The 25,717-nt window shown below is 42.2% G+C and overlaps 1 protein-coding gene across 2 annotated transcripts; it reads right to left on the bottom strand.

The window, feature by feature from the left end:
* Positions 1-7,393: 7,393 nt before the first annotated feature.
* Positions 7,394-25,676, bottom strand: tab1 (TGF-beta activated kinase 1/MAP3K7 binding protein 1). 2 transcript variants are annotated; one of them, XM_084341262.1, is made up of 11 exons: positions 25,624-25,676; positions 23,727-23,857; positions 23,453-23,606; positions 22,174-22,269; positions 21,278-21,413; positions 16,784-16,900; positions 13,426-13,537; positions 12,004-12,148; positions 10,935-11,148; positions 10,025-10,178; positions 7,394-8,128 (listed from the first exon to the last, which is right to left on the bottom strand). In XM_084341262.1, the coding sequence occupies exons 1-11, from the start codon at positions 25,654-25,656 to the stop codon at positions 7,903-7,905; spliced, it is 1,518 nt and encodes a 505-aa protein (XP_084197388.1). In that variant the 5' UTR covers positions 25,657-25,676; the 3' UTR covers positions 7,394-7,902. The 2 variants fall into 2 exon arrangements, with proteins under 2 accessions (XP_084197388.1, XP_084197389.1); XM_084341263.1 differs by having other exon boundaries at positions 7,394-8,125.
* Positions 25,677-25,717: the final 41 nt, after the last annotated feature.

Below are 25,717 nucleotides of genomic sequence, written 5' to 3'. Positions count from 1 at the left end.
AAATCAGTCAGTTTAATATGCCACACATGGTTTATTTACATCAGCTTCATGTGCAACATACTCAGCTGATATTTTGATTTCCAATGAGCAGCTAAAACTTCAAAATAAACAATTTATTTGCATGATTTTCTGTAAACTCTGGTGTAAAAATCAGCTCATATTTGGGTCATTTGGATGCCAACACACCCAGAAGTCAGAACTGTTTCCAGTTCATGTCGCAGGTTGTGTCCAAAGCTATATTCAAGGTACTTAAGATTAATGTTTTGTCCACAGAGAACAAGGTGACATCATCTGTATGCAACTTACACAATTCGTCAACCCAATGAAAAACAGGCTCAATAGGTATCGCACAAAGACAGACAACCTTGACATCAAACCACTGAATGTAACATTACAGCAGGTGAAAGTGTGATAAATAAGCAATTTCCAAAAAAAAAATAAATGCTGAAGAAGTTATAAAATGCAATGAACACTTCCACATGTAAAGTTTCAAGAAAAATAAAATAATCGGGGAATCTTGGGGAATAATAAAGTCAAAATATCTTTAAAAAGTGGGTTTTTCAGCTCCAAATCAAGCTCTTAAACCTCACCAAATCATTTCAAGATGTGGTATAATATTGATACGACACAGATCCGAAATGTGGTTGTGAGACAATGAAAAACAGCAGATATGAATTTTTGAAAATGACAGTCTTTCTTGGGATAAAGATGATTTAATGCCTGAAAACAAGAACACCACGATAGCAAGTGCAAGTACTGACAGGAGAAATGTAACACTTGAAGCCTCGAAGCTACAAAAAAGGTCCAATTTAAAACAATTATTAAAAATCTGGCATAGAAGCGCCTGCTTCTGTCTGCACGCATGAAACCCTAACTCCACAAAAAGCCCTTGTTCAAGATAAAACAGAAAAAAAACCAGCCGTTTTTAGACATGCATCTCATTTTCCTCCGTGTATCTGTGCGCTCTGCACACACACACACACACACACACACACACACACACACACACACACACAAACAGAGAGAGAGAGGGAGAGAGAGAGCTCCAAATGCAGAATGTAAAATATTCAGCTTCTCAGATGACACTGGAGATACGAAGGTTATGGAGGACTTTCATCTCGGTCCAGATTTTACTGTTGGCTATGGATTTCACCTCTGCCACCACCGAACTTCCCTCAGATAAAATTCCACAGTGACAAGACAGAAATCTGGAGCTGGAGACAGACAGACGGACCACCTGACTGAACTCAAGGCAAGGTTGGAGATGCATGGAGGTGTGTGTCGGAAAATACAGGGCACATCATCCGTGGTTTTAGTTCTCTGAGACAAAGAGAGTCAAAATGTGGCCATGTGCTGTGTTGTAGTAAAAGTGATGTTCACTTAAGTCAAAAGCTTTGTGACTTAAAGGAGCAGTTCAGCCTAAAATTAAAGCTCAGTCATTGTCTACTCTGCCACCTGACTTTCCATGGGGGTGAGGAGATTTCAATATTGGATGAACTGTTCCTTTAAAGGAATAGTTAGACATTTTGGGAAATACCAGTCTGGGACCCATATTTGCTCTTTCGCCCAGAGTTAGATCACAAGATCAGTACCACTTGTCTGTATGCTAAAAAAACCAGCCCAGTTTAAGGAGATGATTATTTTACTGCGCCACATCAGGACTCCATAAAGTCACTAATCCAAACCAAAACAACAGTCCAGCATGTAATAAATACCACAGTAAAACCAGGAACTTGTCATTTCAGCAGCAGTTTCTTCTTTCTTTTCTTTCCATAAATTAAACAAACAAGATGTAAAGGTGCTAATTCGTTGTCTTTACAGGTGCTGGTTCGTGGATTTGACAGAGCCAGGTAGCTGTTCACCAGTCTGTGTGCTAAGATAACTGCTAACTCCAGCTTCATATCAAACAAGAAAACATAAAAGTCAGACCGATCTTTTCATATAAAGCTAAAAAAAGCACATTTTTTATATTTAACAAAACGCAGCCACAAGTTCATCAAGATTTTTCTCAAGAATCCCCAACCGTCTTCATGACCAACGGACCGTGGCGTATATACAAATATCAGAGATCACCTGTTACTGATTTGCATTAATAACATCCTGGTCTACCTGCTGAATATCAAAACAACGTGTTGGTTGTCTCTTTTCTAAAAGCAGGCTGCCTGTCAGGCACCAAAGCTGCAAGTGAACAAATGTCCATCACCGCCTTCAAAACATGTCACACATCCTGTGACGGACCCCAACACACAAACTTCACGAAATAATAAATAAATACATAATAATAGTAATAATAATAACTTAAAACTGCAGCGGTTGTGTTCACTCTCAGAGACAAAGTGTCACGCTTCATTACGCTCACTGTGAGAATTTACAGAGGCTTGACAGAATAGAGTTCACAGGATTTCTCCTCCTTTTCCAGAGAAGTGGCAGACATGCTGTCACGCCTGCATCTGTTAAAACACACACACACACACACACACACACACACACACACACACACACACACACACACACACACACACACACACACACACACAGCTCCTCCTCATCCACAGATATTTCCAGTTAGTGAGTATGAATGATAAAAATCTTGTGTTTTTCTTTTTTACCTCCTGTATTTTATCATTCTCTCCTCTCCAGTCCGACGTGTATTAATAAGCTCCAGGTACGCCACACTCTTGCCTGCTATGTCCTGCACTCCCACTTCCAGCTGACACCAACAAGCACTGCCATCAAACCCTGAGAACAATCAACTGAGTGTGAGCTAACAAACCTGGCAATCCACACTCTGCTAGGTGACAAACGGTGGATATGCTCACTGGGTGTGTTTACACAGTAAACACGCCCACAAAGAAGGAGGACAATCCCGTAGCTGGGAACTACAGAACTAAAGAAATTGTAATCAGACCAAGTCACAACCTTAGGGCACAGGTTGATACTTGAAGACACTGTTGTCAATATGGTCCGTGACGGATCTGCAAAACTAGCTCCACATTGCCATCTGATGGGCTGGTTGAAACAAACAGCAAAACAAGCCAGAGTGGCAGCAAGTTGTCGGCTCGAGACGTACGTTCCTCAGACAGAATCAAGAAATGAGGAGTTGTGTTTAAAACCTGCAGTATAGTGGACCTAAAGAACAGATGCTCACGCTCAAAGACAAAGCAACCTCAGCACTTTGTTCAATAATGAGTAAAGTGTAAAGGTCTTTCTGGTGCGGTGAAAAATCATGGTCACATGAGGCTCTCAGAGGATGTAACTGATGACAGAGGCTGTTGTAAATTAATTCATTTTTAAAAAATCCTGCGTAGTCTACCTTTAAAATGAGATTACAGAGAATGCATACTCATACAAAAGTAATCCCCCTCAATTAAACAAAGCTGGATAATGTAGTGATCAGATTCAATCATTAAATATGAGGGTACATCAAGGAGACAGTGAGGTTAGCTTAGCATAAAGACTGGAAACGGGTGGAACCAGCTAGCCTGGCTCTAGACAAAGGTGATGAAAGCTTTAGAGGTGCTGATAGGTGGATTTGCAAACTTTTCTCCCCCTTCTCTCCTCTCCCAACATGTCCTTGGTGAGTGACCTTAAGCTTCAAACTATGACGCTCTATCTGCCTCTTTAGCATCAGTTCTGCACGTGCAGGGGTCCGTGGTCAAGATAGCAATTTTATGTAAAATGCAAAAGTCCAGTTAGACTTTCAAAATAAAGCTTCACATATTACAGCATAATCTGACTTTTGGACTGTTATTAACACCAAAACTACTTGGTTAGGTTAGGGAGAAGATGATACCTTGGTCTAAAATAACTATGCTCAGCCTCGTTAAGTTACGTAATGGAGGGGTTGTAAGCAACGCAACACAACGCAAGGCGACCTAAGTAACATAAGTTAACCTACTTAAATGTAGTCAAATAACAAATCACTCCTGCCTCTTGTCCTTATGTTAAGCTAACCGTATCCCCAGCTGAAGCTTATTTAATGGATAGATATTGGAGTGACACTTAATTTGATCACTGTCCTCTAACTCATTAAATCTGAACTCAGTTGACAGATGTATCAAATCGCTCAGCTGTGTGTCGATCCTTGATGTTGCAATATTGCTGTTTCTTGCTGCTCTGGACGGCTTCAGCCTTGAGAATTCCTGTTTTGCTGCTGTTGTTATCTTTATGGCTTCTTGCTATCTGCCTTGAGTAAATATTATCACTATAAGGGCTCCCAAAGCATGTAACCAACGGACTGCAGTTGAGAATGAGTGGCCAACACTGGCACATTTACAGGATGTTGAGTTGTTGTGTATTACCCTTAAAAAAATAAATAATATAAATGAAACCATCTGAAATCTCAAACACTCAATCTATGTTCGACGTGTGCAGCTGTGCATTACGTGAAATAACATTTTTCTTTGTGTCATTTCGCTTAATGTTTTGTTATTCATATAAATGAACCACTTGGTAACTGTCTCAGTCCTGGAACAGAGCCCGGAAACTGTGGACATCCAGGGGCCATGGCGCTTACATGGCGCTCCCTCTGAGACCATCCATCTCAACAACACATGCACACGGTATGTTTCTCTAGAATACACCATACACCAGCGAGGCACTGCATTTCCCAGCACGCAGCAGCAAGTTACACGATCGAACATATACATACACGGAGTATACAGGATACTAGATTGGCAGACAGAGACTACATGTACTGTGCAGTGATGGCAGCTGCTCCCCTCGTTCACCTGACTCTTCCTTTCCATTCGTTTTCTACGAGGAGCAATAAAGTTAATTGAACCCACTTTTCATGAATTGGGTCATGGCCTAAGCAGGAGGAAAACACCAATTATCCACCAAATGAGCAATTAGCGACACACCCTGCGTCAGCTTTGATATTAAACAACTGTGTGTTCGAGCCAGAGCTCCAACTTGGTGATTGGAAAGTTTAATGGGAAATCATTTTTCTCCCATTTATTACTTTTTTTTTGTTAAATGTGTGTGTTTCTAATCGCTTCCCTGATTAAGCCAATTAGAGTTTTGTATAAGTGGGAAGTTAATTTGGGGGAATGAGATTAACTGCTGACTTCTAAGGGGAAGGCGTTATGGAAATAATGCTGGGGAGAGTCGCTAACTAGCTAAAAGCACACAATGCAATTTCATGCTGACATATTTCCAAGTCCGACAGCTGTGAATGTTCCTTTGAATCTCTGAATATTCACACCAGAGAGACGTCTTTAGTGTCTCATTGTAATGTGCTGCTCTCCTTCCTTCCTTAAAGTCATTTTTGAAAACCTTGACGTGCAGTTAACGTCAAAAACGGCCATCCGACAGTGAAGGATGACTGAAGGGGGTTTGGAAATTTAAATTACCAAGTACAAAACTTTTGATTATGTCAAAGGTGATTCTGAAATCATGGGACATGCAGGATTGAATAACCAAAGAGTGATGACTCCGTTTGACTTTGATGGATGGCTCCATTTGTTCCAACAATCACTCAACTCCTCCTGTAGACCCTCCCCGCTCTCACCCATCACATGATGGTCAATCATATTTTTACTTCACCGCGTTGTGAACAGGCTCAAGTCGCAGGTACTCGCCATCCATCACTGTCATGCTGCTGAGGAGCCAGATCTGTCCTTTTTTCTATATCATGTTGAAAGAGCAAGACCGTGCCTCATAGTCCGGGACTCAAACATCGTAAGCTATGGTGCACTTTAGCGCTCTGATTCAGCTTCCAGTAAGCTGCCTCTCCCCCCACATCTCACACTCTTCCCATGCTGTAGCTTGTCTCACATTACGCAGCCAGTGAATCACTTCATTGTTGATCCTTGAAAACCTCCAGGTTGAGGTTCTTGGTTGTTTGATTTGGATTTGTGTTCAGTGGAAGTAGTCTTTCTCATGTAGCTGCATTTTTATCAGCTTTTTTTCTGCCATCAAAATGTAGCACTGAGGCCTTAAATTAAAAATATATTTATATAGTATGAGCATTTTCAGAAGATATACCTTTTACACAAGGTACCAATACTGACTTTTTTATGTTCATCCTTTAAAATCATGTAGCTATTTTACTGCCTTCAAAATCATGTTGACGGTACACTATCTTTGACTTGTTATAAGGTGAACAGCACCTCTTCCAACTTCCAACCTCCAAGCGGTCCAGGTGCAAGACGCCAAAAGTTAACAAAACACTTGGCTGTCTCTTTGGAAAGTGTACACAAGAGTGAACCCTCGAGTGCTGCGTCCTTGCATATATAAATGAAATGGAGAAAGAGAAAGGACATATGAGGTAACAGACGCCATTATACATTTTATTTTATGGCACTTTTATACTTAGAAACGTATCTTAAGATTCCGTTCACCTGCCTAATACAAATACTGTCGTCTATAAACACATCCTACCCGCTCCCAATGGGTGCTGCCATTGTTGTGCTGACGTCAGACAACTGCTCCCTCATGAAGTCATGGTAGATGGATGTGACCCGAGTTTACAAGTCGGAATCGCGACTCTCCACTGTACTTTTTGTAGCAGGAGGTTGGGAATTTTCCGAATTGTCTGGGACGCTGCCTCAACTCTCTGTGATTAATTGAGTTTCCTGATGGACAGACAGCTTCACTTATTGCTAACGTAACCTATAACTGTTGCTAACTGTAGCTGCCATGTTTAGCCACGCAGCTAGCTGACTCTGCTGGAGTGGGAACTCGGAGCACCGGGGGAACATTGGTGTTTAAACCCGTGGGACTATAGACACTTTGGACTGCTCAAAAAAAGGAGGTTTTTAAGGCCCGGAGTGGGGAATGCTGGTGGGGAGAGGTAATGGGCAATGGGCACCAGAATCTGTGCTGGACGATTGTCAACAAGTTGTTGACTCCCTACTTTTTGGATCATTACACGTCCATATGTTGTAGGAAGAGTACTGCAATCTGACAGCGCTCAGTACCGTGCTTCTCTACACGCTCGTTTCGGTTTCCAACTACAGAAATATTAACCATGCACGCACAGAAAAGTCTGCATGCATATTTTTTTTTTTTTAAGAAAACACAATTCATTTGTGGCTCACATTCCTTCCATGAGAAGCACTGCTGTTTACTCATCCTCTAATTAAAACCAAATGTTCGTTCACTTTTAACTAGAAGAAGTAGTTTGTTTTGGATGCGTAGCCGTACAGACGAATTCCTCTTCTTCAGATGAATAACTGTCTGGGTGCTCCGCTGCCTCCTCCACAGGCACAAAAACCTCCCGTGTCATTAAAATGAAACTCTGTATTATTAAAATACCTTTTATGTGACCACCTGTCACCACAGGTGTCACCATGCCAACCGACATGAGTCATTCTTCGGGCCTCGTCCGGTGAAAATCGAGCCAAAGGAATTATTTCAGGCGAGAGATGAATTTAAGTGCTAATGAGAATAGAAAAGAAGAAAGTGTATTGATTCATTTGGAGATATAGTTTCATTACAAATAAAAAAAAGTTAGTTCCAAACACATCCATTCATTTCATTTTTAAGGCCTTACTGTATGTACTCGTTCTCAACTCCACAAACCCCTCAAGTCTATGAGATTCCTGTTTGCAGATACATGTTGACAATAACGGCTACAATCTGGATTACATATATTCACAATCACTCATGACCAGCATCTACTACAGAAGAGCAAACGTGACTTTGTGGTGTGCAGTGACACCGTATTTCCACTGTGTCCGGGTTATTCTTTGCCCGCTGTCTTTTCACCCCAGTCACCATGCGTCTCCATGCACCTTTAGGTCACTTATTTTTTTAGTTATGATACATTAATAGCATTTTATCGGTCATCCCAACCACCTCATAAAATCGTGTCCCTTTCAATCCATGTGCCTCCCCTGCCAAAAAAACCCAGTCTGTCCCTTTCCAACTGGCACCGAGCACCCCTCCTCGTGGGCCTCACTGGGGTCCCAGTCCTCCCTGGGTGCTCTGGCCGTCGCTGTGGTCGCTTCCCCAAAGGCGGTAAAATTGACTGAAGTCCACGTAAGGCGGGACCCGGCCCGTCTCGTCTGGCTGAGCCGCCTGGCTGCCCCTCTGGCGGAACAGGCTCCCATCTCCCGAGCTGGAGCTGGAGCTCTGTGTCTGGGTGTTGGTGGACTGGAGGGTGGCCGTCGGGCTCTGACTGCTGGGGAGAGTGGAGGAGTAGAAGAGGGAAGAGGAGACAGGTGGTTGGTTGGGGAGGGTCGAGAAAGAAGAGGAGACGGGTATGAGGGTGGGAATAGAGGAGGAAGATGTGGGGCCGACAGAGGAGAGGAAGGGGTCCACGTAGGGGGTGGAGAGACAAAGGAGAGAGGTGGAAAGAGGGAGAGGACGGGGAGGGGGAGGGGTGGTGGAAAGGGAGAAGAGGGAGGTAGAGAGGGGCAGAGGAGGAAGAGGAGAGAGGGGGTAGAGAGGGGAAAGAGGGAGTTCAATTATGGGCTGCAGGATGTCGACAGAAGTTTGGCAGGTAGCGGGGTGGAACGTGCTAGAGGAGCGGAAAAAGGAGAGGCAAGGACAGAGTGTAGGACACAGGATGGATATTGGCGAGTCGGGGGCCAATGAGGAAGAGAAATATAGATGTGAGTCAGACAGTGAGTGACAGGAAGATGGAGGAGCAATCCCTGCGGACGAGCGAGCAAAAGGCAAAACTGGAGAGAGAAAAGTGCCTCGCCTGAGTGCTCCTCATGTTCGCTCATATTAACTACAGGTGGTTTCATGCAGGTAACCTCACTGACTGACGGCCCGTTTCCAAACATGCTGATGGAAGCTGTCAGTGATTCACGTTTGATATAAACGAGATATAATCTAAACTAGAGTGCTTTATTGTAGCGGTGTAACAGGACGTAGTTGATCTGTGATTCGCAGATTAATTCTGAAATTTAACCTGCAATAATGTAAAATACAGTTTTACTGCCGCCATTACTTTTCAGAGTGACAGTAAAGTAGTTTAAGGATTGAAGTAGTCATCTAATTTCCCATTCTGTGAGTGAAATCCTGTTGGCTGTGATTTTAGGGCATTTTCAGTGGAGTAACTGGGAAACTAGTCATGCTTGTCATCATAGAAATAGATCCTAAGATTGCTTATACCAACTTTGGCAACATCTGCTGCCTTCCCTTCAACACACGGCTCCACTTGCTTACCAGAGCAGCTCCAGTCTCTGCGACACGGTAGCCCTTCAGTGTTGATAGGCCATTACTCGTGACGTCTAACCAATGAGATAGAGCTTTTGGCAGGACATCGAGCGACTACAGACAGACGGGCGGCTACATCCAGAGCCAAAGTAGTGCATTTTTTAATTCATTATTTCGTGGCTCTTCCAAAAAAGGATCCATTATGTGAACGAAAAATATGATTATTTTCCAGAGATGTAAATTCCTGTCTTGAGTATTAAAAACCACGCAGTGTTTTGGTGTCTGAAAGCCCATTAAACACAATAATCTGATACTTCGACTGGACTTCCTGGACATTACTGTGTTACTGTGTAATTTGTTTCTGTACACTAAGAAAAAAACGCCCTGATTTAATTGCATTTAAATGGTTAAATTACAGTATATGACGTGCACTGTTTGCTAATGGGAAAGATGAATAATAGCATATTTTTCCAGCTGTACTTGATCAGTCTTCCCTTTCCAGTCAGTGAAAGGGACCCCCGCATGATCGATCGACACCCAGCGGTGAACGACGGGGAAGTGAAAACCATGCTTACACATAAATAAGCATAGCAGCGGACGGACGCAGTGGAGTGAAAATCAAGCTTACCTAAGATAAATAAAACAAGCGAGGGACGAGGGAGTTGAAAATCTTGCTTAGCTAAAATAGTCAGAATAAAGCTCACCCGGAGTGAACACCACAGCAGTGGGACAAGGGAGTTAAAATCAAGCAGAAGAGTGACAAAAAGCAAAAATGAAGCAAGTTTAGAGCATACACAGCAAAAAAAAAAAGAGCAAAGGAGTAAAAAATAAGCTTACCCAGACCAAACACAGGAGTAAGAGAGAACCAGGAGTGAAAATAAAGCAGGGACAAGACACAAACCGAGCTTACCCAGGAGTGGGGGTGCCTTCCTCCAAGGTGGAGGCAGTGTTGGTTCCATTGGTGAGGGTGCCTTGCGAGGGCATGACCAGTGAGAGGGTGACACTGGTTTTACTGGTGCTCTGGCTGTTGGAGTAGGGCACTGACACAGGGTAGATGCGTCCACCTGAAACAAGGGCAGAGGACAAACATTTGTTAAAAATCACATTAGATTATAAATCCTGCTCATCTCGGAGCCGCTTACCTCGCAACAAGTTAGAGGCTGCTGTTCGATTGTTTTTAAATGAAGATGTCTGAGGTACACCGGTGTTGTTTTTCAGACTTGTCACAAGTACTATTATCAAGAAAAACAAAGTACAACTAAGCGCCGCCTCAGCATAAAATGGGCAGCTTGGGAACCGGGAGAAAATTGGATTTTCTTCAGCCTGGACTTTGTTATTTTGGCTCTATGTGGTATTCTTGACTGCACCTCTCAAAATCTTTTGATTTCTTTTTGTGAAAGCTGGCTGCTCAGGTGTGGATAAACCCAGCATTATTTCAAGATTTCTTTTGAAGTGTAGCTATCTGCTGGTGTTAGCTTTCAGTGTGGGACCAGTGTTAATCCATATCTGAGAAACCATAAGAATCCAATATAATCCAAATCCAGCATTAACATTCTCATACTTGTATTTATAAATGATGATTAATTATCTGACTTACAGCAACAGCTGTAGCTACTCCAAAATATAATCCAAATACTGGCGGTGCTGATTCAAAATTATAAATCTGATGATCTTAAATTATTGATATGATAACTATTTCTAAGGTTCTTACATCCTAACGTAAAAAAAATGAGGAAAACTGTTGGTGTCGCTGGTGTGGTACATTAGCTACAGGCGAAGGTCTGTGAAGCATAGCACAATCCCAGAATGCACTTCCCTACCTTGTGTTGGCGTGAGCGCTCCGTCAGCCAGCGCGTAGTTGAGCGTGCGGATGAGCAGGGTCATGTCTTCGTGCCGAGAGCAGTAGGTGGCCCTCTGACGGCCCGACACGTAGACGTCGTGGTGCAGCCGTTTGACGCGGTCCACCACCGACTGAGCCGCCGCCTCCAGAGTGGTCTGCTGGGCCAGCTCTGCCGCTACCATGGCAACGATTTCCTACGATGGACAGCAGAGGATCAGAGAAAGAAAGATTGCAAGATTTACGAGATGGTGCCTCCTAGAGACTTTCTGCGTATTCCATTTATGATCATAATATTCTGGTGTACGCTGTTACAGCTGGTGGTATCCTATTAATTTTACATAAACGATATTTTGCTGACTTTGCTGCACTAATCTCGTCCTGTGTCACTTTATGAAGGTATTGCACTATTAGCTCAAGTATAATACCAGTTGTGGGCCCTCTGTGTACTGCTATTGCCTAATAGTTATTGTAATTCTGAGTTTAATTGCTTTGTGTAGTTTCTGTCTCACTCTATTCTTATTTTTAATTTATACTCTTTTTAAATATTTATTGTTTTAAGTTGTAAGTTCTGTAAGACCAGAATTTCCCCTCTGGGAAAATCAATAACGGATTACCTTATCCTTTCTTATTGTTGTTAGAATTTAAGAACTACAGAAGTTGAAAAGAAAGAAGAGAAAGTTAGAAAAGAAGATAGAAGAACAAGAGGCCCAATAAGATAATAAAATGACATACGATATGCGAGCGAAAGAAAACAGCAATGGACACTCGGACCAAAAGTGGTCGAGAAAAACAGGCCTTGGGTTTCAAGAAGGGGCAAAGAATAGAAACAGAAAGATGATATCAGTGGAAAGGATGAAAAGCAGAGGCATAAGAAGGAAGCGAGGAACAGGACAGGAAGGAATTAGAAAAGACAAAGATATAAAATGTGTGGTTTTGAGTAGGTGGTTTGCAAAAGGAGGAGGAGAAACATTTATGTAGAGATTATAAAAAGACACCAGGAAAACACGCAGAGGGAAAGTGGTTGAAACTGTCAGGATGAGCCCTCTAACCTGATTGGCCTGTTCGGGGCCGTGGGCGGATTCAAGGGCGTTGATGAGACCTTCTGACATCAGCAACAAGAAGCCCGTCACGCTGTCCAAAGACTGGCTGCCGTGAATCTCCGGCTCTGCAATGACTGGCCTCGTCTTTGCCGCGCTGATGGTGGAGGAGGAGGATGAATAGATATGTTAGTAGATAAACTGATGTCAAAGAGCGAGAGAAACGAGGACGGGACTGGAGGAGAGAGAAGGAGTGGAAAGAGGGAGGAACTGAGAGAGAAAGAGAGACATGAGTGCACCTGAACTAAATACAATAAACCCATCTAATCTCATAGATCCAACAAATCGCTTACACCTCATCCACATCAAATTTCCTGCACTCTCTTTGATGGCACCGCGGAGGAAATTCTATAAAGATTCTATTGTGTGTTTTATTGAGGATCATAATTGGAACGGCTCGTAGATATCTGAGCCTGATTTGCTTGGCCTGGACTGCAGACAGGAAGAGGAAATGAGAAGTGTGAGAGAGGGGGCCCCTGGATCGTGGAATTTCGAGAGGCTCAGCCGGGGTAAAAAGAGAGGTTGGAACGGAGTCAGATCTGATAATGAAGACTGTCAAAATGGAGACAGAGCCTCCACTGTCCAGGTAGTGCTGAGTGCACACACACACACACACACAGCTACATGTCAGAAACTGAGTCTACTTTAAGAACTGTAAGTCAAGTTGAACTGTGGCAGCTAATTAAACATTTTAAACAGAAAAGTTTGACGAGGGAAACGCTAATTTGCTTTTTTTTTTGCTGAGCGGTGAACAAAGAAGCTCTTTCCTGTCTGTACACAAAATAGGAATTGATTTCTGATTGGCAGAGGCCTTAGCTTTGCTCAACTGGATTGTCCAAAGACTGGACAGGGGGATAAGCAGCTAGCCGAGCTCTGTCCAAAGTTTAAAAAAAAAATCTGCCCACAGGCTAATCTTAATTATACTAATTAAAACAGTGACAGGAGTCCTGGTCATCATGGTCATTTATCGATCAAGCAATAGTTCCAACACATACTGTAACTCCTGCTAAAAACCAAAACTTGTTTTTAGATTTCTGTTCGTGTTTGGATTAAACAAATGTGATATGACATGTTAGCTAGTCACATTTTGGAGGTGCTGGCAGAAGGGCTCTGTTGCCTTTGGACAGAGCCAGGCTAGCTGTTTCCTTCCTGCTTCCAGTCTTTTTGTTAAGCTAATTGTCTCCTGGCTACAGCTCCATACTCATCACACAGACATGAGAGTGGTGTCAATCTTCTTTTCTAAAGGCAAGAACGAAAATAATCCTATTTTCCAAAATGTCTAAATGTATCAAAAACCACCACAAAACAAACAAATAAAAAAAAATGGTGTGCACAACATGTGTATATGACGTGGTTGGCGTATTGTGACTTCACCTGAGCAAGTCAATTTCATTGTAGTTGAACTTGACCCGGTAGTCTCCGAGCCTCCTGGTGCTGCTCTGACCAGCAATCTGCCCTGCCTGCCTGACACGAGCTGAGTCCACACCTGTGTAAAAAAGGGCAGGAGAGGAGAGGAAAACATTAACGACAGCAAGAGTCTGAAAGTTAGGACAGACTGGAGATCAGTTTGAGGACTGCAGAATAATGATAGGCAGCGGGGGAGAGGAGCAGGAGGTTTAGTATTGGGGAAAGAAGAGGATAAAGCAATAAGTAGAAGCGGGAGATGGGGGTGGGAGGATGGAGCAGAGGGGGGATGTGTGTGTGTTTGGGGGTGGATGAAAGTATAAGGGGGAGAGGTCACCTTCAGCTGGGTTAATGGAATGACTGCCATTTCATTTAAATCGCTCAGAGAAGAGCCGGAACAACAGAATAATTATGTGACTCCAAACAGAAGGCAGAGAGACGGAGCGAGAGGACAGAGAGAGACAGAGAGGTCTGCCCCTCTTCTAATAGTGTGAAATGCTGGGAAACAATGCAGCTTATTCACCATTATATTCATTACAGGTGCCAGGCTTCACTTAATGCATCTTCTGCAAAAGCTAATCACGAAGAAGAAGAAGAAGAAGAATACTTTATTTATCCCCAAAGGGCAATTCAGTTTCTACAGTAGATGTCACCGTCATAAAAAACATTCATACAACATAAATCATACATACTTAGACATATTATAATAAATAAAACAGAACACTATTTCATTGCACACATTTCTGGCTCAGTTCTCTGCATTTAGCAGCCGAATGGATGAAGGCACAAATGACCTGGAATACCGACAGGTCTTCCCAAGAGGCTGCTTATATCGCCGTCCTGATGGCATCAGCACAAATTCTTTGTGAAGGGCGTGCTCCTGATTAATAATGCCTTTTGCCTTTTTACGGACACGTCTCTCCCAAAGAGAGTTTAGATCTGTCATTTGTGTACCTATGATTTTAGAGCAGACATTTACAATTTTATTTAGACAGTTCCTGTCTTTCACTGCCAGGCTATTAAACCAGCAGATGAAGGAAAAAGTAAGGAGGCTCTCAATGTAGGACAGATACACAGAACACAGAATGGGTTTTGAGACGCCAAAGGAGCTGATCCTCCGCAACAAGTGGATTCTCTGTTGGGACCGTCTGACTACTGACTCAGTATTGAAGTTAAACTTAAGCTGGGAGTCAAACACGGTGCCGAGGTATTTATAAGAGTTCACAATCTCAACATCCTCATCATGAATCCTACTGACTGTGGTGTTTGCCTTGTTTTTCCTAAAATCTATGACAAGTTCCTTCGTTTTAGAGACGTTTAAGTCCAGGAAGCTATCGTCACACCACTTCACAAAGTCTGGGAGTGCCCGTCCATGGTCTGACTCTGTGCCCTGAAGGAGTGAGAGCAAAGCTGTGTCGTCTGAAAATTTAACGAAGTAACTGTCCTCTTTAAGAGACCTACAGCTGTCAGTGTATAAAATAAAAAGCAATGGAGAAAGAACACACCCTTGAGGAGAACCTGTGCTCGAGACCAGGGTTTTAGACAAGACACCATTGACTAAAACCTGCTGTGTCCTGTCCGTTAAGAAGTTTAAAAACAACATAAGAAGCTGATCAGGCAAATTAAAATAAGAGGCTAACCTCTCAGTTAAAATGTGAGGTTGCATTTTATTAAAAGCTGAAGAAAAATCAGCAAATAAGACTCTGATGTGGGATTTGGGTTTCTCCAGGTGTTTGTAAATATTATCAAGAATAAAAAGTTTGGCATCATCCACTCCTTTGTGGCTTTGATAGGCAAACTGGAGTGGATCAAGTTTGCCACACAACGTATGTATTTCCTGTTACAAACACGACCCTCGTTACTGGACCATTAGCTTGGCTGTCCACCGCGGATAGATGGCTCTAAGTGTGTCTCTATGCCAGCTAGTGTTCGCTAATGGCCGTCTATGTCCGCCTTTATATCCTGCTCAGAATGCAATGAATGAAATGTTATACGTCTGAATGTACATATGCTACAGATTTTCCTCTATACCAGTGCAACCAAGACTTTTACTGAACTGAAAAGGTAAAACTAAATCTGAAAAGCTTTTCTCTACAGTTACAAATCAAACTGACTTTAAGAAATTCAGATTTATCTGACTGAATATTCAAATCGACAAACAAAATTAAAACTTAATCTTAATTATTATTCTCATTTTGATCAGCGAGGAGTTTGTGTTTGTTAGGATTAATTCCTGTCTCGTAATTCATTCTTGCCTTGTTAATTCCCAGAAAAAGGCAACAGCAAAGTCAGCAGAGCTGCAGTAGCTGAAGGAGGCAGCACTGCTTCTAAACTTGGTCAAACAGGATGTCAACCAGATTATTTTAAATATTCATCTCAGTTGGTCCTGGGGCATGGCTGACTCAAAATTAAGGCTGCAACGAATGATTACTGTCATTACTGATTATGCTGATTATTTTTATTTATCGTTTCGTCCATAAAATGTCACAAAAATGTGGAAAGTGCTCATCACAATTTCCCAGAGCCTAAAGTGACGTCTTCAAATTGCTCCTTTAGTCCAACCAACAGTCCAAAACCCAAAGACAAGGCAGCTAATCTTTACATTTAAGAAGCGGGAACCATCAAATGTTTGACATCTTGGTTTGGTGATTCATTTTCTTACGATCGACTAATTGATTGTTGCAGCTCTACTCAAAATTAGTTGAACTGAGCTCTATTTAAATCTCAAATGTATAATATATAACACTTCCATATTAAAATGTCTAAAAATGACTAGCTCTTTGTTATGTTTTTTGTTGTGTTGTGTACTTATGTTATCCTAAATGTTTCCAACAATGTTCAAACCCAGTGAACTATTCAAGGTAACAGTGTGTTTCATTTGGTTGCCTGTCAATTGTGACACAGGACACATAAGATGATATATCAGAGAATGTGGAAGGAAGTAGGCGAATGTGACTAAACGTGATCTAAATAAAACTTTAAAACATTCGCACATTCGTGAACATTTCTGCCCGACTCATGTCCGGTAGATTTTTATGGTTGTTTACAATGAAGATAGCAACTAGCACGATCCGACGCTACTTCATGTCATCAAACTACATTATCATGATTTTGACTCGGAGACAACTGGCAGCAGAAGTTAGATAGTCAGTGTTACAGTGAAATCTTTGGCTAAAATAAAAGAAGATTAATAGAAAAATATTCTTAAACTACTCTAAAAATAAGAATAATTTTGAAAATAAGGGAAATAAATCTCTGGTCAGACGGTCTGTGTATCTGTGATGTGTTCTGTAATCTCTGTATGTTTCTGCCCTTCTGTGTGTCTCACCCAGTGCAGCCAGTCTCTGCAGCTCTTCGTCGTTGTCGGTGCTGTGGGGCCGTCCGATCTGGAGAACCTGGTTCTGGCCGTCGCTGCTGGACTTGCACAGCAGTGCCCGGTTGGTACCTGGAATCCCAGACGAACGCACACAGAAGGATTCACAAAGAGGCTTTCATTCAATTTGGTTGTCTTTTTTTGAGGACGAGATATTTTGCTGACTCATTTTTTCACACATTAATGATGCGGAGACAAAAATGCGCTGATGCTGCTCTGAGGTGACTCACAGGCCCAAACCTACACCGATGAATCAGTGGAAATAGTGTGGTTCTTTGAAGATGACGCCAGTTGCTGACACATGAGCTGATTGGGGAGCTTGACGTGGGGCGACCTCCACCCACAAAGCAAGTTCAGGAGCGCTGGATGTAAAAATGATGTGTGCGCACAAAAATTGTGTCTACGCCTTTTCCCCGTTCATAAACTGTTATTCATAAAGGGGGAATGTACGTATCTGACACATACTTCAGAGCAGGTGTACACATGTTTTTCTAGAAAAGGTGTGGGTGAAACTATGAAGTGGCCACGAAAATAAAGTGAGACATAACCTCAGAGGAAAACTTTGGTGTTTTATTATTTTTGTTGTTATCAGTAAAATGTCACTCAGAGGTGCGTCACTATCTCCGTCTTCTCGATCCATCGCTAATGCTGACGACGCTGGTTTACTGTTGCTTGTAAGATGTTATGCAATATTATTTCAATCATGTAGATTAAATTGTGCACAACTTTGACATTTGAGAGTGTTTTCTTACTTTTACACAAGATGAACAGTTTTTCCGTTTATCGGTCAGGTAGATCGGTAAATTGGTCATCAGGAAATCCCCTAGTCATTTGCACTTACTCACACAAATGCACACATATAGATACAGATCTTATCAACCAGAGGAAGGGTTTCTGACATGATCAGATCGCTTTGATAGAAATTACCAAAAAAGAAATGCTGTCTCATCATAGTTTTGAAATACCTAAAATCAGCAGGTCCGTCGTAGAAAAGATGGAAAGCTCCACAAACGTCTTTAAAACGTGTGTTTTACAGACTGTGCAGAGAGTTTATTTCTTCAGAGAACCAGAAGATTGTTCCCACAGGTTCTGTTTTCTGTGGCCTTCAGACAGATGTTGGACCCTCTTCATTGGAAACATTTCTACAATGTCGGTCATTGTTTTTGAATCCTTGTTGCCAAATCAGGCTCCTGCAGACGAGAGCCGCAGGGGCAGTAGCATGATACTAGCTCTGAGTGTGAAGCGTGACTTAGTGAAGTCTGTTTTAATACAAGCTCCATCAATTAATCATTGATCATCTTCTGACGTTTAATGAAGATGACTGAGATATTACAGCGGTGATGGTTTACAGGTACATGTGCGGGTGCTGTAAATAGCCTCAGCCGTGCGTAACACCAGCTGATACTGTTGGAGGACCGTGCTGATGAAACACAAGCATGTGCTGTTTTTCTTCTCATTGACAAATTTAATGAGCGTCGGCGCGAACACAACTTTTGCTTGACAAACCGATGCTTGAGGGCATTTCTACATCATCATCAACCATTTATGAATAATTGTTAAAGTGGAAATGAAGCTTGTGTGTGTGTGTGCCTGTTTCCACAATGGTAGAGATTTATAAAAGAACTGGGCGAAGGCACAGTTTTATAAATCTGACCAACAGAATCCGGATGCATATTTTCGTCTTTGTGCGTACACACAGTTTTGCATCTGGCTCCCTGGAGCAGCTGCTCGTCTAATCTGCAGACAAGGACATCCAATCAGCACCATTATCCTGAAATTGCAGACAGGGGCCCAATGTGCCTCTATCTGTCCTCGCTGTGGGGCCCTGGGCTTCAGCCCCTGTGACTCTGTGTGTTAATCAGTCAGCGCTGACGGGACACATTGCTTTCGCAGTGTCGTAATAGTCTATTGGTAACAATATACTCTCTTGTTAACCCTGGTGATAATCCTCATGTTCTTATATACAAAGCTGCAATTGCTACATATCTGAAAACTACAGCCAACCGGGCCCGTCGTATGTTCATGTACCCTTGGCAGTCGCCCCCACACACACACTCCCAGCATATCAAATTATGGGTCATACGACCTTAACTGTCAAATTTATTTCACATCAAGGCACAGCTGGAAGAGGTTTTCAGAGCACACTTACTCTTATGTTTAAACCTCCCTGGGATTCATGTTCTGTCAACTTTGAACTCTCGACCCTCGCACAACGGGCCAGTGGGGAGACAGTCCTCCTTTCTACTCGCTACTAATTACTACACCCCCCCCCCATTTTTCTGCTCTGTGCCATGTCCTTGAGGACAAAAGAAAAGGAAATCCAAGACAGAAGGTGAGGGGGCTCTTTGCCTTTGCCTGCTAAAGAATATAAGATGTAAGCAAAAAGAGAAAAACATCTAAAAGATCGACTTACACTCATTACCAGCTACTTTTAATAAGTAAAATAAGATTCACAACCCTGATTAATGATTAAATCAAGTGGCAGTTATAATAGCTACAGTGTCCAGTTACATGAAACAGGCCTCTTTAAAAGCAGCTGGGGGTCTGGTACTTTATGATTAACTTTGGTTCTTGAAGAAAAATACTTCTAAGGAGTGCCTTTGGCTCCTCAGGGGCAGCGTGTGCATGTGCATATGCGTGTGCATGACTCCCACAGTCTTCTTTGAGTTTTCTCACAGTTAAGGATCTAAAATGGCTTGCTGATTGGCGTAGTAAAATATAAATGACAAATGCTTCTTTTCCGCTCTGTGGCTTAAGGAGTCAGGTGGGAATCAGTTCACACAAACACACACATTTAAACTCACACACTCAGGACTTGTATCATGCTACTGCCCCTGTGGCTCTTGGCTGCAGGAGCCTGATTTGGCACCAAAGATTTAAAAACAATGACCGACATTGTGGATATGTTTCCAATGAAGAGAGTGTGATTCCAACATCGGTCTGAAGGCCACAGAAAACACAACCTGTGGGAACAATCTTCTGGTTCTCTGAAGAAATAAACTCTCTGCACAGTCAGTAAAACACGTTTTGCTGGTGGGGCATTCCATCTTTTCTACGACGGACCTGCTGATTTTAGGTATTTCAAAACTAGGGTGAAACAGCATTTCTTTTTTGGTAATTTCTATCAAAACAACTTGATAATGTCAGAAACTTTGCAACCCTATGGTTGATAAGATCTGTATCTATATGTGTGCTTTGGGTGAGTAAGAGCAAATGACTAGGGGATTTCCTGATGACCAATTTACCCCGATGTTTAAATGGAAAAACTTAAACTATTCGACTAGTCTAAAAGTAAGAAAACACACAAGTTGTGTTCAATTTAATCTACAAGGTTAAACTCCGTCTGACATATTGCGTAACATCTTACAAGCAACAGTTAACCAGCGTCGTCAACAATAGTGATGGAGGATAATTTTTTATAAAGGAGCATTTGACTGGGAAGACATTTAAGAGCAAAATATGTCAATACGGAGTTTAAATGTGTACATACAATACAAATAATAATAAGTTTAACCAACTTGTATTTACGGTGTCGACTAGCTAATGTAGCAACTTTCATCGTCTGCCATTTGCCCTTGAGCAGGCCACTGAATCCCTAACAGCATAAATAGCACTGTTTTGTAGCTGCTGTTGACCTTGTCCTGATCTATACAACATGATTATACTTCAACAATAACCATGACTGCACAGAAACTGAAAGTTGAGATATCAAATTAGAAAATAGGATAAAAAGCTTAACTCGACGACTGATACTTAATGCATCTGGATGTGAAATAAGCAAGAGGAATACCTGCCCAACCCAAACTCAGCCCTTCCGTGCCCTGTCTGCAACTGATGCTGCGCATCCGGCATTAGCTTACATGCTACTAAATATAGCCCCTGTGTCCTCTGGGTAGAGACGCAAGAGGAGCATGAGAGAGACACAAGACTTCATAACTGGGTTTGCCTGGCGGAAAATGGGTGTTTGGCAGCACCTCTGTTTTTTAATGAGCCAGATGAGGTCATGTGACACTTTGCTGCATTTGAGGCCTTGGTCACACCACTTTCAACATCTCTGTGTCAGAAAATTAAATCTCAGATTTGGAGTTTTGAGAATTTTTCAGCGTCAGTTACGATTAAATGTCTCTCGCCATGACACAGCTGAAAAAGCTTCTCGGTCCCCTGGGAGAGCTCTTGCAGTGGAAATGGCCTACATGATTTCTTAATTTCCCAGACCCTATCTGCTTTCTGTGAACACCACTTAATCAGTCCAATAAAATTGTGTCTGACTGGGTCTTTTTTTTTTTTAAAGAGTGACCAGCCCTAAACCAAGACCTGTTTAAGCCTGACATCTACTGGTGTAAAGCAGATTCTTAAGTCAGACGTTGTGCATCAGGACAACTTTAGCCCGTGTTGATGTGTGTGTGTGTGTGTGTGTGTGTGTGTGTGTGTGTGTGTGTGTGTCCATACCAACATTGGCGATATAGAGCTTGTTGTTGAGGATCAGTGCCACCACGGCTGTAGCTCCTCCCGACACCTCCTGCTCCAGCTCCTTGAGACGCTCCTGAACCTTCTGGTTCTGAGATGAATGGTGGAATGACACATTCTGACCAGTCGGGAAGGAGATGAGGAAGACAGAGAAAGATAAGTAAAGAAAATGTGGCAGGAACAGGAGGGAAACGAAGAAAGTAACAGTTGGAGTAGGCAGATTGAAGAAAAAAGAGAAAAGGATGAAATGAGACAAATGATCAAAGGGGAGGTGAGATATAAAAGCGCATTGAGGAAGAGACATGAGACGAGAGGAGAGGCGACAGGACGGGGAGGAGCGGTGGAGGAGGAAAAAAGAAAACAGGCAGGAGGTGAGATGAAGGGAAGAAAGAACACAGAAGATAGTGAGCATGAGAGTCAGATAAGCAAACAAGACAAAGTGTGAGAACAGAGAAAAGGAGATTAGGACTCGATGTTCTTCATCACCACCTCAAGCACTAAAAAGTGACTAACATCATCTTACAAAAACACCCACACCGGCAATAATATTAGAACGCAGTTTTTGAAGTAAAGATTGAAAAAAAGGGGAGGAGATATGGCACAAAGAGAGGAAGATGGCGAGGGGGGGAGATGTGGAGGCAGAGGAGCAGGGAGAGTTGGATCCAGAGGAGGGAAACAGAGACCAGCTTATCTAATGAAACAGGCTGATGAGCCCAATTAGAACATAACAAGCTCATTCTCCAATGGCTGGGCATTAGTGTGAGCTAATGCCCAAATCTGCGGTTGCTATGGAAACCAACAGAGAACTCCTCTCCTCAATTTTCAGCTTAATCTGTCAATATGCTTTGCAGTGTGTGTGTGTGTGTGTGTGTGTATACCTCATTGTGTGGTAGGAGGTAGTTCGACAGGTGAGCTTTCTCAGCCAGAGCATCATCTATCGTCTCAAAGTAGCTCTTCTCCACCACGTCGAAGGCCTGCAACAACAACATGCATCTGGATGACACAGCGTCCAGTTCATATAAGTACATCGATGCCAAGTACAAGATTAAAAAGGTTAACAAACCTACAGGAACTACTGCACCATGCACCACTACAGCATCCATTGTTTTTTTAGCTGCATTCAATGCAAATTTGAAAATACATAGACAAGATATATTTTCTAACTAACTTCCTTAGATATCATACAACACGGTTTCTGTGTTGACAGCACCAGTGAGCATGAAATCAGCACGGAAAACAAACTCCTGCACCTGCCAGATGCAGAAGAGTTTGAGTAGATGCTTGTTAGGCGTACAGGTAGTGTGTGCATAAATATAAAGTAGGACATATGCTGAGAATGATTCATTTTAGAATGACCGTGACCCCGTTTTCGTATCATAAACCCATTAGGTTCTCATCACACATACTTATTAAATGCTTTTATTTCCCCTGCTGTACCAACTAAAGCTATAAAGAAAAGGATTTTTGAGATGAAACCTTGATATCACAAGAAAATAATAAACCAGGTGACCTCAATGGCCTGTCCATCAGTTAAGCTTGTGCGTCCCCTGTGGTTTGACAGGACCGTCATATTGGAAGCACTGTATTGATGGAGCTACAAGGCCTGCAAACACAGATCATATGAGATGTGCAAGCTGCAATATTGTGGGATGTTATATCTCTCATGAGGTTTGATCATTTCAGCTGACTTCAGCAGAAACAGGACTTCCAGCTTGTTTTTCATAAGCCTTTGAATATTATTTACAGTTACCCCCTCCTGCTTTCTGTGCTTTAAAGAAATAGACGCAGCTTATTGTTTGACAACGTCTGTAACTTGAGCTTGAACTTCTTTCTCAAACTCTCTATTCATTCATTACACGACTATTTCTATTTGTTTTCCTTGTATGTTTTACTGGGGGAAACACTGAATGCCTTCCAGGAGAGAAACCTTGCTACCACAAAATACAACAAACGAGGTGGCCTCGCTGGCTCGTCCATCAGTTTATTTCAGACCGTATTGGAGGCACTATACTGATGGAGCTACAAGGCCTGAAAACACACATCATCATGTCTCACTCTTCCTAAATATAAACTCATTATACTGCTTGCTCTGTAATCAGTAACACATGAAACATGTAATATAAACAAACACACACACACACACACACACACACACACCTGTGTGAGGATCCGGCGGATGTCGTTGTCTGTGTGACTGGAGTTGAGCTGTCCCAGCAGCAGTTCAGCTGTCAGACACTGGGAGGCGAAGTTGGCCACTCTGCTGCCGTCATAACCGTTAAAAACCCCGTACAGGAAACAGCCGTCCTCGCCTCTGATTGGTGGAGAAGAAAACAAACAAACGTGGCTTCATTTTTACTTCAATAACAAAGGGAATTTGCTTATTGTGTGCTTTCACAGCTAAAAAAGTGTTTTTGCGTCAGCAGCGTCTCACCTGAACCCGAGGTGTCCGTCCTCGTTGGTGTGGCTCTGAGTCCCTTTACCGTCGGGGCCGTACACACAGTTGGGTGCAGTGCCGACCCCACACATCTGACACAGCGGCAGGTCATCTGTCCAGCTCTGATGCTGTCAGGTTAACAAAACAAAGGAATAAGGAAAATGTGTACAACAATTGCATTCTCTATACTTTATAGCAGAAGTAGTGATGTGTGTAGATTATCTGTTGCAGATCAACAAGTATATGAAACAATATTCAAATCTACTCGGGGTTCTGCTGCAGTGTTATAGTTTAGTTCACTCCAGGATTTGAGTTGATGACAGTATAAACTCATGAACAAATGTTCTGTCTTTACAAATACTTTGTACTTTGTCGATTAACAGTTAAAACCACAATGGAGACATTTTGTGTTTCTGCGGAAACCTAATTATCGCTCTCCTGAAACCTCCTAACTACACAATCAAGTGTTAGCAAATAGACTGCTACTTGACTAGTAGACAAATAGTCAGCTTAAATCATCCAGCAATGATTTTCACAGTATTTTAACAGAATTCTATCAAATAAAATAGTTTTATAAAACTGAAAACTTTTCCATGTTTCAACACGGCCCAAATAACTTCAAATTCTGTATTCTCTCCTTTTCCAGGTATTTTTTGCATTTGGTGTATGTACACTTTTTGACACATTTCCCTTTGAACTGACAACAACTGACATTTTATTTCACTGGGGCTTGTAGGAGCACATTTCGTTTTGATTATATCCTGAAGAGAAATTTGTTTAATGGTTTATTGTCCAAGTAGCTGACATTGGGCATCCCCTCTAGATTTACATGTTTTTTGTATATATTTGTATTTAGGTTGGGCCGGCTGCAACTGTGTGTAACAGGTTGACACTACTTGGCTTCAAACTGGGCAGCAGGGGAAGCACGGATATCCCTCAATAATCAACAGATGCTAAAGTGTAATAATAATGTGTATTCTAAAATCTAAGTTTCTAATAATTAAGATGATAATTATAGTCTACATCCTGCATGCTGCATCTACTGTATGTAACCACCCACATAATGTATATCAATTCAATGTTTATTATTTTGCACATGTTGTATTGTTTACAACTTCCATGAACAACTGACTTGTATACAGACATTGTATGTTGTTTTTATATACACCCCTGTGTTCACCTACCTACATGCACATTATAGCACTGTTTATGTTTACCTATCTCTGTTCGTCTTTGCTGTCCCTGTTTGCAGTTGCATGACCATCTCTATCTTTTGAAACTGTGTAAGTACAGTGAGAGCAACATTTCTTGTGTGTGTGCAAAAACTTAGCGACTGAAGCTGATCAACCTGAAGACTCTACACCTTGACGACAGACTGACATCGTCTCTGCATGCTGACATGAACACGAGTGTCAACACGGACGCAGCAGGCAGCGTTATACATTACTGTAACACCCGGAAAGAGCAAATGATCCATTTCATTCGTTATCGCTTTAAAGTTAGCTACAGGAGTTAACCAATTCTGAGCCTGAGTTAACCCACTCATTGTGTGTGAAACATACGACACTGCAAAATGAGCAGCAGCCGTATAAACATCTCCTACTACTTTCAGTAATCCCAACTGTCCTGGGTGATTAGACGCTAGTAAATCGCATTATTTTGAGATTAAAGTTGGGGTAGCTAGCTAGCTAACTGCTAGCAAAACACTTCACAAGCTCAACTAAAGTAGCTAGCAACTAGCATCACTGAATGACACGAAATAACACACTAAAGTGAACAAAACAAACACGACAAGGACCAGGGGGGATACATGAAACGGAGGCAGTCCTCACGACTAGTCCAGCAGTGACATTACAGGTTAGTGAGAGTGGTTAATAGCTCAGTTTTCACTCACGCTCTGCATCAAATTCCTTCGCTGGGCCGCCATGTTGGACGGTACACGATGCGTTCAGGATTCATCGAAAAATCCAAAAAACAAGCGTCGAGCG

This window comes from Pagrus pagrus (genome assembly GCF_965226575.1).
Source record: "Pagrus pagrus genome assembly, chromosome: 2".
NCBI lineage: Eukaryota > Metazoa > Chordata > Actinopteri > Spariformes > Sparidae > Pagrus > Pagrus pagrus.
The sequence above is the reverse complement of the archived record's forward strand: the minus strand, read 5'-3'. Positions and strand labels throughout refer to the sequence as shown.